The sequence below is a fragment of the Panthera pardus genome, unplaced genomic scaffold (genome assembly GCF_024362965.1).
Source record: "Panthera pardus isolate Hobbes unplaced genomic scaffold, ASM2436296v1 HiC_scaffold_6, whole genome shotgun sequence".
Lineage (NCBI taxonomy): Eukaryota > Metazoa > Chordata > Mammalia > Carnivora > Felidae > Panthera > Panthera pardus.
In genome coordinates this window covers 63,229,118-63,240,626 of record NW_026526991.1, presented here as the reverse complement: position 1 = coordinate 63,240,626, position 11,509 = coordinate 63,229,118, and the positions used below count along the sequence as shown (strand labels likewise).

General features: G+C 47.0%; 1 protein-coding gene and 1 long non-coding RNA gene across 4 annotated transcripts in view; both read left to right on the top strand.

The window, feature by feature from the left end:
- Window positions 1–316: 316 nt before the first annotated feature.
- LOC109249316 (uncharacterized) lies at window positions 317–5,318 on the top strand. Its single transcript, XR_008419594.1, has 4 exons — window positions 317–563; window positions 985–1,056; window positions 4,031–4,138; window positions 5,065–5,318. It is a non-coding gene; the product is annotated as an uncharacterized LOC109249316 (long non-coding RNA).
- Window positions 5,319–7,264: 1,946 nt separating this feature from the next.
- Window positions 7,265–11,509, top strand: part of ACVR1B (activin A receptor type 1B) — a 34,732-nt gene continuing 30,487 nt past the window's right edge. Inside the window, exons 1-2 of one of the 3 annotated variants that reach the window (XM_019419423.2) lie at window positions 7,325–7,437; window positions 8,674–8,823. Coding sequence is in view for 2 of the 3 variants with exons in the window: in XM_019419424.2 (XP_019274969.1) it covers window positions 7,347–7,437 (91 nt within the window). In the remaining variant the exon portion in view is untranslated. Of the gene's footprint in view, window positions 7,438–8,673; window positions 8,824–11,509 lie in introns of all 3 variants that reach the window. The other 2 variants (XM_019419424.2, XM_019419422.2) reach the window with 2 other exon arrangements.

The window sequence follows — 11,509 nt, the reverse complement described above, 5'->3', positions numbered from 1 at the left end:
CCTTCTGGAAATCTCCTTTTCTCTCTCTTGTCCAGGCTGGAAATCTGTGTCTTTACATTGGATTATTTAGCCCATTCATATTTATTGTAATCATGGATATATTTGAATTTATTTTCACCATTTTGTTTATGTTTTCTATTCATCCTACCTTAAAATTATTTTTTTGCTTTCCTTTCTTGCCTCCTTTCGGATTGATTATTTTTCTCATTCTATTTTCTTCCTTCTCTTAACCTGGAAGTTAAATAATCTATTTCTCTTCTATTAGCAAATACCTGACAGTTAATAAAGTACTCATGAATTCATATATAATTTATACATTTTTTTATTTAGCCTTCATTTTTGAAAGACGTTTTCTATGAGTATAGTAGCCCCCCTAATCTATGGTTTCCCTTTCCACAGTTTTAGTTACCCTTGGTCAGCCATGGTTCAGAAGCAAGCAATCCTCCTGACATATTGTCAGAAAGTCAGTAGTAGCCTAACACTACATTACAAGCCTACATCATTCACCTCATTCATCTCATCTTGTAGGCATTTTATCATCTCACATCATCACAAGGAGAAAGGTGAGTACAGTATAATAGGATATTTTGAGAGACCACATTTACATAACTTTTATCACAGTATATTTTTATAAATTGCTCTCTTTTATTGTTGGTTATTGTTGTTAATCCCTCACTGTGTCTACTTTATAAGTTAAACTTTATCATAGATATGTATAGGAAAAAAAACATAGTATATAAAGGGTTTAGTACTATCTTCCGTTTCTGGCATCCACTGGGGTCTTGGAACACATCCCTTGTGGACAGGGGGAACTATTGTATGCAATTCTAAGTCACCTCCTATTTTTCTCTTGGCCCTATTTAGTTGCTTTTTGGATTTTTGACTACAGAGCTTATATTTCTTGCAATTTTGTCTGTGAGAATTTGTTGTAGCTTGAGATGAAGGTGGCTTCCTCTAGAGATGATCTGCTCTTCTTTCTTCCAGGTACAATCAGGAGGTACCACCAGCACAGGACTACTTGAATCCAAATAGTGTGCAGTTTTTCACATCACCCAGGTAGGGCGAATCTGGAATGAAATTCAATCACGCAGGCCAGCTTGTGGTTGAGAATTCTCAGGGAAGATTTTCCCCCATTCTCACTCAGAGCCAAGGTTCAAGTCCACAATTTTCCTTGCCTATCTCCTGGGGGAGTCAATTATTTCTAGTTCATCCTTCAACCTAGTATATTATTACCCATTGTGGGTCACCTTTGTGCAGATAGTTGCTTATTAGTCTCCTCACCTTGGGCACTTGGGCTTTGTCTTCTGTTCCCTTGCCTTTGAAAACCAAAGTTCAAGTTCACCTGGTAAGCAAATGCTCTCAAGGTGAAAGCCAGCTTTGCTGCTCTACTTTCCCCTCTTTTTGTTCCTTCATTTTTGACTCAAGTATTCTATACTTTCTTGGTAGTTTACTAAGCATTTTGAGTTGCTTCTTTAGCAGAAGGTTTGCTCAGGGAAACTGGTCAGTCATTCTGAAAGAAATCCAAACCTCCCTCTCCCGTCACAGCCAAGTTCTTTAAAGAACAGATGACAGTCTTTCTAAGCCTTCACTTCGCCTTCACCTGTAGCCCCCTGAGGTTAGGCCTCCACCCCATCCGTGTTCCACTGAACCTGCTCAGGTAAGCATCACCAATGGGCTTCAAGTAATCAAATCTTAGACATTCTTTGTTCCTCATCCTATTTTACCTCTTCTCAACATTAGAAACCACTGACCTAAGAGTGCCTGGGTGACTCAGTTGGTTAAGCGTCCAACTTCAGCTCGGGTCATGATCTCACAGTTCGCAAGTTCAAGCCCTCCATCAGGGTCTGTGCTGATAGCTCAGAGCTTCGAGCCTGCTTCTGATTCTGTGTCTCCCTCTTTCTCTGCCTCTCCTCCACTTATGCTATGTCTCTCTCTCTCTCTCAAAAATAAATTTAAAAATTAAAAAAAAAAAAAAGAAACCACTCATCTCTTGAAACCCTTTCCTGCCTTGGTTTCCATGAGTCTGTTCTTTCCAAGTTCTTTTCCTGTTTCTCTGACTGTTCTTTCTCTGTCTCCTCTTTCTTGCCAGTGTTGCTGTACTTCCAGCAACACCCCTAAGCTATTTGAACAATTATGATATGCTTCCAAATCCATATCTCCATGGCTTCAGGTGCCTACAGGAGGCCTTTCAAACTCTGTACACCCAATGGGGAGCTCATCTTTCTCCCAGACCTGCTCTTGCTAATCTGCTGAATGGAGCCACCAAGTATCCAGTCAACCAAGCCAGATTATCCTGGAATCATATGGGCCATCCCCATTTCCTTCCTCTTCCTCACTTCCCACATCCAATTAATCTTATAGCTTCCACCTCTTTCAAATCTCTTGAACCTATATTTCTTTTTTTTTTTTTTTTAAGATTTTATTTTTAAGTAGGTGCCTGGGTGGCTCAGTTGGTTAGGCAGCTGACTCTTGGTCCAGGTCATGATCTCATGATTCATGAGATTTAGCCCTGTGTTGGGTCTGCACAGACAGCATGGAGCCTTCTTGGGGTTCTCTCTCTCCCTCTCTCTCTGCTCCTCCCCTGCTTGCATGTGCTTTCTCTCTCCAAAATAAATAAATAAACATTTTATTTATTTTTTATTTTTTTAACATTTATTTATTATTGAGAGACAGAGAGACACAGAGTGTGAGCAGGGGAGGAGTAGAGAGAGGGGAAGACATAGAATCTGAAGTAGGCTCCAGGCTCTGAGCCGTCAGCACAGAGCCCGACGCGGGGCTTGAACTCACAAACTGTGAGATCATGACCTGAGCCGAAGTTGGTTGCTTAACCAACTGAGCCACCCAGGTGCCCCAATAAATAAACATTTTAAAAAAGATTTTATTTTTAAGTAATCTCTACACCCAGTGCGAGGCTTGAACTCACAACCCAAAGATCAAGAGTTGCATGCTCCACCAACTGAGCCAACCCGGTGCCCTCACATCTCTTTCCCATCTCCAGTGTTGCTGCCTAGGGTCAGGTCCCCCTATCTTGACTGGACTGCTGGAATTGTCTCCTTTTTGGTTTACCTTACCACCAGCCTTGCCTTCCTCCAACCACCAGCACAAAGTTCAAGTTCATTTGGTTCAGCAAAGTGGTCTTTCTAAAACACAAATATAATAAAACACACACACACACACACGCACACACACACACACACACACACACACACACACACACCAACCCATCTGCTTAGAACCCTGCTAAGAAAACTATGTTTCCAAAGTATGTTTCCACATCTGTCTAGCTCTTCAACATTACCTGTCAGCTCCACCACCGGCCCCCTTCACCTTGCACCCTTTGGGTGTGCTGCCATGCCGCTCATGGTTCCCCTAAATGCCAGGCAGTTTTACTTCAGTATCTTGATTGTGTCGCGCCCTCTGCGGGGAACAACCTCCTGCTTTCTCTTGCCTCCACAAGCCTCCTATCTATCTAGGGGACACTCATCGATCTTCCAAGAGTCAACTGTAGCATGGCCTCTCCGTGAAACCTTTCCCACCTCCTCAGCTTGTCCCTGCAGCATTGAAGCATCCAGACCCTCCTGAGTGCCCCCACTGCCCCTTTACTGGTGTGTGTTATAGCATATATCACATGTTGCCTTTTTAGAAATGCTTGTCTCGATTATTGTAAGTTCCATGAAGGTAAGGAGCACGACTTCTCCAAGTTTACATGTTGCACCTTGTATACCATAGACGCTCCACGCGTGCTTGTAGAATGGATGAATGAAGATGAGCCATTACTTTCTTGAGGTTAATGACCCTGCTATCCACCAAGGCAAACTATGCCAAATCCCCTAAGATGACAACGTCTTGGTGCGTTGTGACTAAGATGGCAGCTGTAACACTGGATGGTCCAGTCATTGGAGGCTGGGGAGCTCCAGGGAATCCCATGACAAAGTCCAGAGACAGGGCAGACAAGGAGTTTAAAGAGTGTGATGTGGGTCCAGTCCTAAGATGAAGGAGAAATCTTCACAGAAGATTTTTTTTTTTACAGAAATGGACACCTTGCTGAAACTTTCAGGGATGGTCAGAGAGCCGATCTGTGAGTGGGACACCGATAGATTGGGCTCTCTAGTGCTCGGCTCAGGACCTAAAAGGGAAGGTAGGCACATCATCTAGGAAAGCTCTAATTTGAGGGGGTGTGCCAAATTCTCAGGAATAGGGTGTGAACGATCCAACCCGTCCCACACCCCTGCCAGTCTAATTTCCCCACCTTCAGCTGGCTCTTGGAGACCAGTTCCTGGGAAAGCATGAGATGCTATGATGTCAAAGGAGCACAGGACCAGTAAGTAGGCTGTGGCTCCAGCGCTTAATTATACGTGAGCTTGGGCAAGGTGCTTCCCTTCCCTAGCTCTCAACTGCCTCACCTGTAAATTGCACACACACTGACATGCCTCAGCCACTTCACAGGATTGCAGTAAAGGTCAAATCATCCTCATCCTCATCACAGCTATTCTTTTTACGTCCCTTCCTGTGTGTCAGAGGCTATGCTAAGTGCTTTACATACAATATCCTCGCAACATCTCTGCGACATAGAACTATCATCGGCTCCGTTTTCCAGATGAGAGAATCAAGGTTTAGGGAGGTAAAGTATCTTGCCCAAAGTCAAATGCTATCAAGTGAGATGGTGGAGCTGGCTTTTGGGCTGTTGCCCCAGGGTTCTGGTTCTCCAGGCTGTATATTCAGGTATCTAGCCGACCATGCTGTCTGGGAGAAAAGCAGCCACTGGTTCCTCCTGGGTCTTGCAGCCACAGTGGCAGCACTCAGCAAGGTTTAGGGGAAGCACAGTTCCTTCTCCTTGGCCTCAGCAATGTGCTCCTGAGGGGTTAGTTTTCTCTCCTCAACTGCAGGGTTTGGTTAAGGTAACTGTATTGAGTAATGCCCCCCCGCCACACACACAATTCATGTCCACCCAGAACCTGTGATCGTATTTGGAAACAGGATCTTCGTAGATGTAATCAAGTTAAAATTAGTTGAACTCATACTGGATTCGGGTTGGCCCTGATCCAACAACTGGTGTCTTTATAGGAAGAGAGAAATTTGGACACAGACATACAGACACAGAGAGAAGATGGCCATGTGAAGGTGGAGGCAGAGAATGAAATAATGCTTCCACAAGCCAAGGAACACCAAGGATTCTGGGAATCACCAGAAGCCAGAAGAGACAAGGAAGGATTCTTCCCTAGAGGCTTTAGAGAGAGAGTATGGGCCTGCTGACACCCTGGTTTCAGATTTCTAGCCTCCAGAACTGTGAGAGAATAAATTTCTGTTATTTTAAGCCACCCAATTTGTGATACTTTGTTAAGGGAGCCTTAGGAAACTAACACAGTAACCCAGTGCTGTGCACATCACAGCTGGGTCCCCTAAGTATGGGTGGAGCAGGGTTTGAGAGACCAGTTAGATGGACTGGGGTGTGTGTGCCCATTTTGGGGTAGTGAGGGAGAGCAGTATAAAAATAAGGTGTTTACTCATCCAGCCACTGACCCACTTGTAGACAGTGTCTCTGCGTAACTTTGCACGTGTGTGTTTGCATGTCAGTTGTGTCTGGGGGGTGTGGCTGCAGTCTTTTTTTTCTTTTGGAGGTGAGGAAGAGCATTCTTCAGATTGGTGACAACTTAAAAGGTAAGGATTCCATTTGGGAAACTCTGCCCCCTACCTCCAGTCACCCTGTCCACCCCTAGATCTCACATGATGACATACTGTACTTAGATTAAGAAACTTGCCCGAGTGTTCATGCCAGTTAGTTAGAAAAGGAAAATTCAGATCCAGAAGTCTGGTTCCAAAGACCCTGCCTTCTTCATGAGTTCAAACTCTCAAGCTAAAGAAAGTAAACTCTTTTCAAAAAGATATGGGCGATTCAGTTTGCTTTCTATAAGCACTTCTTTCTAAATTTGTAAGTGACACTTGTTTGTTTTTTAATTTTTTTGTTTATTTTTAAGAGAGAGACAGAGCATGAGTGGGGGAGGGGCAGAGAGAGAGAGAGAGAGAGAGAGAGAGAGAGAGAGAGAATACCAAGCAGGTTCCAGGCTCTGAGCTGTCAGCACAGAGCCCAGCCAGGGCTCGAACTCACAAACCATGAGATCACGGCTTGAGCCGAAGTCAGACTCACAAACCGTGAGATCATGATGGCCTGAGCTGAAGTCGGATGCTCAATCAATTAAGTCACCCAGGTGCCCCAACACTTGTGTATTTGTAAAATATTTAGAAAATATTGAAATGTTTCAAGAAAAAGTAAAAAAAAAAATATTCTGGCAATACTTACTGATAATATCGGGTAATTCCTTTCCAGTCTTTTTTCTGTACAGTTATACATTACCAACAAAACTAGAATAATGCTGTAAATAGTTTGGTATTTTGCTTGCTGATTTAACATTATCTCACAAATATCTCACCTTACTCGTTTCTGTAATTTTTTAGTTACTAAATAATGTTCCATCATATTGATGGGCCAGCATTTATTTGTCTTCTATTATTGCCTACTTAAGTTTCCAGCTTTTTACAATGATAAACATGCAACTGTTAACATTTTTCGTACATATTTGTCCTCATCTCTATCATTTCTTGAAGACAGATAAGGAATAATAGCAGTCCACAGGTATGGATATTTTAAGGCGTTTGATATATAATGTCAAACCCAAAAGGGTTCTATCAAGTGAGGGTTCTACCTCCGGGCAGAATGGGAGTGCGTCCCGAAGTACCCTCACCAAGACTGAGCGGTAGCATTAAAAACCTGGCTCTGTCCTGCAAAGGGCCCCCCCAGGCTGCGATCACACAGGTCGCCTGCGTCCGGCGGATGGCAGGCGGCCGCGCGGGACAGGGAGCCCAGCCAGAGGCCGGTTGCGAGGACCCGGGCAGGACGCGGGACGTGATGGGGGCTTGAGGCTCGGCAGTGGGGATGAAGGGAACGGGAACACGCACGCGACTCGCCGAACATTCGATGCGGGGGAAGGGGTCGGTGCTGATAACTGCACGCTGGGCGGGGCGCAGGCCAGGGTGGAGGCCGCGTGTCAGGCGCGGGCCTCTCCGCGGAGCGCTCCGCACCCACCCGTGAGGTGGCCGAGGCGCGGGCCCCTCCCACCCCTTTAACAGGGACACTCCCCTTTAAGGCGGGCGCCCGCGCGCACCCGGCCCCGCCCTTCGGGGGCGCGCGCGGCGGCCGCGGCGCCGGCTCGGCCGGGAGCGCACGTGCCGGCGCCGGGCGGAGGAGAGGGAGGCGGGAGCGGGGCTGAGGGAGGAGGGGAGGCGCCGGGGGCGCGCGCGCGCGCGCTGGGCGCTGCTGGGCTGCGGCGGCGGCGGCGGCGGCGGTTACTATGGCGGAGTCGGCCGGAGCCTCCTCCTTTTTCCCCGTTGTCCTCCTCCTGCTCGCCGGCAGCGGCGGGTCCGGGCCCCGGGGGATCCAGGGTGAGTCCCGGGCCGGGGGGCGGGGGCCGGGATGGAGAAGGCCGGGCGAGGGCGAGGCCTCGCGCCGCGGCCCCTAGCTACAGCGCGCCCCCTCCCCACGCGCACAATATGGCCGGGTGGGGGGCGCGGAGGAGTCGGGGTGACCCTCGGTCGGCGTCCCCAGACCCCCGAGGCGTGGCTGCCCTGCCAGGACCGAGCTCACGCGGGGCCCCTGGGGACCCGAGCCCCCTTCCAGACGGAACTGGTTTCGGGGAGCTCTCGGGGTCGCGCTCCCAGCACCCCCTTGTTCCATAGAGGGGAGAGCGGGATCCCTTCCCTAAGATTTGGAGATCCGTGCTTCTGCCTCTCAGCGTGTCCAGGGGCGGGGGTCTTCCTTCCCTCCCACCAGATGCTCTTGGGGGGGCGTCTTTTCTCCCGCCAAGATTGAGGGGCTCGGGCGATGGGTCTTTGCTTCTCCGAGGTACCCTGATGGTGCGAGCCCTTGCGCACCTCAGATGACAGGGGAAGGGGTCTCTAACCTTTCCTTCAGGACCTGCACTTGGGGTGTCTCTTCCCCTCCCTCCCCTCCCTCTCCTTCCTCCCTAATGTTCTGGGAAAGGGAGTCACATTTACCCTGCGCACAACCCCTTTGAGTTCAGTGGGGCAAAACCCCCCACATACACATGCCCCGTGGAAGCTGTTGGGAGGAAGCGAGACCAACAGGCCCCTAAACGTTTTTGTAGCTTGGCTGTGGAATCTCTTTAACCCTAGGAAACCTAGTTCCCGAACGGTTAATCTGCATCTAGGTGTATTTGCTTTCCGCCTCGCCTCCCCCACCCCACCCCAGGGGGCCCATTCAGTTAATCACTTTGTGGATGCCTTTCAGGTGAAATCCTAGAACCTACCTCCAACCCCCAAGATTATTTAAAGATCCCACCACTGGACCGACTCTGGCCCTTGGTCAGTACTTATTTACCTTCCCACACAATCCCTTTTCCCAGCCCTGCCCCCCACGCACTCCCCCACCCTCACACGCCCCTTACCTTCCAACCCCCACCCTTCCCACTCTAGAGGTGGGCACCTTTTCTGTGGGACACCCGGCTCGGTGTGTTGTTTATGAGGCTTTGGGGGCAGAAAAGAGCAGATGAAACCCTAAAATATTTAACTTAAGAGACTCGTCTTAAATGTGTTTTGGCATTGGGGTAGCAGATGAAGGTTATATTTGGCAGTTATATTGAAGTGATTATTGACCCGCAGATGGATCTGGGAGAGACGATCAGGATTGTATTCGCTCCCGATGTACAAAGCCTGTGCTTTTGACTTCTCAGCAGCCCCTAACCTTCCAGCTATGGGAGATCAAGTGTGTGCACTGTGGCTGTCCTCTCTACTAAAAATAATGATTCTCAGGTGGGTTCAGGCTTCTTTAATAAACCAGACAAACAAGAAAAGACATCATCCTACTTTGGAGTCTCAAAAACAAGTTCATTATCTCCAGCTTTGATATTTGCTCCCAGTGGTGTAGCCTGTGCAGTGGGGTCTTTGTTCACTGGCTAATGCTTCTGTTAAGCACCTCGTGTGTGTTCCTGGGTCTCGCTGCTCTGTGTATGGGTAACATGCTGTGGGATCTGATAAACATGGTGAAGGTGTATGAACACAGGCCGTCGGTTGTGGTAAGATCATGGTTTTCGTGAATAATGTTTGCCGGGCCTTCTTATGGGCCATGTTCTGGGAATGTGTAACATGATGTTATTTCTCTAGTAGGATAGTAAATAAGGAGGCTCAGCCTTCAGGTTTGTCATTTTGTATGTGTCTGAGTAAATCTTTTCAGTTCTCTCCATAGAATTTTTTTATACTGGCCCTAATATATGTAAGATTTTTTTAACAGCCATTTCCCTGTTGATTTGGTGTAATATCTGTGGGGTTTTTCTTGTGGTGAGCCTAGTTAAGAATGTTTAATTGGTAATCCAACTGGTTCTGAATAGGACAGAGTTCATTTTTTGTAACCTTCCTAAAATGGATGTTTGTTGGGATGAGGATGGGTGGGCATAATAGAGAGTTAGTTTCTTTTTTTGGTAAATTGGAAATTAGGTTGTGTGTCCAGCAAACATTCTCGAAGGCCTTTAAACTTCTTGGCCAGACACTACAAGTTTTTTCCGGGACACATCTAGTTGCCAATAGTGCATGCTACAGAGACCACTGTTGCAAAAGGCTGAAAGTAAAACGTCAGTTCTGGGAAAATAGAGGCTGTGGGATAACAAGAAGTTGATTGCTTTCCTCCCCTGCATTTCCTCTGTGTGCTCCCCTAGGTGGGCTGGAGGAGTGGCAGAGCCAGGGAGCCTTGATGCCTGGTACTTGGACGTGGCATGAGGGCAGCAAGGGATAGGTGTTTCTGTTAGGGCATGAACTGCGACTTTGTGAAAGGCCAGTGACAAGGAGAATGAGTTCCAGGTTGTAAACAGCAACCACTTGATGGGTATAGCAGGTTTTAAGGCCTACTTTCGGAATTTCCACAACAGTCTTTAAAAATATACAATTGCATTTGTTAGTGGTGGGAGAACATGACATTCGTTTCTTAAGACCAAAGCAACGAGGGAGACATTTGAGGTTCTGATAGGAATATTTTGAATTTCTGTGAGCAGACTTCATCTAATTTCAGGCCAAGTCTTAGAATTTTGTTGAGGGGACATGGATTTGAAGTACAGTGAGAGCGAACTCTTATAGAGAAAAAGAGAATCTCTGGTTACTTTTGTTAAAAGAGCTCCTGGAACAGATGTGATTAAAACATAATAAAATGGCTACTCTGGTTAAAGGTTGGAGCCAGATGGAGGGAGGAGGCCAGGTCTCAGCCCTAGAACTTTGCTCCCTTACAGGTTGTCCTTGAACAAGTCACTTGCTTAACCTTTCCGTGACTGCCTCAGTTTTCCCTCTGTAAAGTAGGGAAATGGTGTGTGTAGTTCTTCTTGGGACATTTGTGAGACTAACTTGCTGATAGCCAGTTGGCTGGGAGGTATTTTTAGACACAGTTTCTGACTTCAGTGAAGGAGCAATGTTGGGCTACTTTTTATCTTACGGGGCAGAATAACATACTCTTGGGATTGATAGGGGCACCACATGCCACCGCGTGGTTGATTTCTTCTGATTCGTGCATATTTTTGTGGACCGTTTCAGATTTCCTCAAGTTAATTTCTGTCTTTTGACAGGCTCTTACATCGTATCCCGGGCAGCGTACCTGTGCTAATCAAAGACAGTCTGGAGGGAGCGACCTGCTTTAGGTTTTATTGGTTTGGCAACGTTTTAATTCTTACGCAACTCTGGGTATGTTTATGGCACTATGTAAATGTTACATAAGAACATGGAGGCTGAGAGGTGGCTGGAATGGTGCCTGTGAACACAGGAAGGTTAGACTGAGGACTTCATCCGAAAGGACCTTGGGAATCTGCAGTCAGTACAGGAAGAAGCTGCACTTCATTTTCCTCTAAAAACCTTTTTAGATGATTGTGTCTTTCAGGTGGACTGCTGTGTTATAAATAGGTTTATTCTCCACCGGTGAGCTAATTGTAACCTTGCTACCAAAATATGAATCAGTAAACGAGGAGACGTGCTGCTGCTTTCGGCATGTCCTGTTGAAGCTGCTTGTTGCATTTTGGAACATGAGTTGAATTGTGTTGCAGTCTGTTCTCATAATAACTCAGGAGTACAGGGTGTTGAGGTGGAATGGAATTCTCAGTCCATGGTGCTTTAGATCTTCTTTATTTGTGAAGGTTAAATTAGAATACCGAAGTGGCTCTTTTGTTTTAATTTTGAAATCCTTATTGTTTACTGTTCAGCATTTGCTCAGAGCAGCGGTGAACACGAATTCTGGAATCCCGCCTCTTTGTCTTGAATTCTTGTGTTACTGGTCTGTTACAGGAGGAGTTGATGTAAGGGGGTCTTATCTAATTTTCCTCTCTGTATTTATAAAAAGCAAATCCTGGAGTCCCCTTTCTCGCCGGTCCCTCCGACGCCGGAAGTGCTGCTGGCGTTGGTACCCCATCAGTTCGGCCCGGCCTGGGAATGCCAAAGCCTTGGTCGGAATCAGCCCCTCAGACCCGCA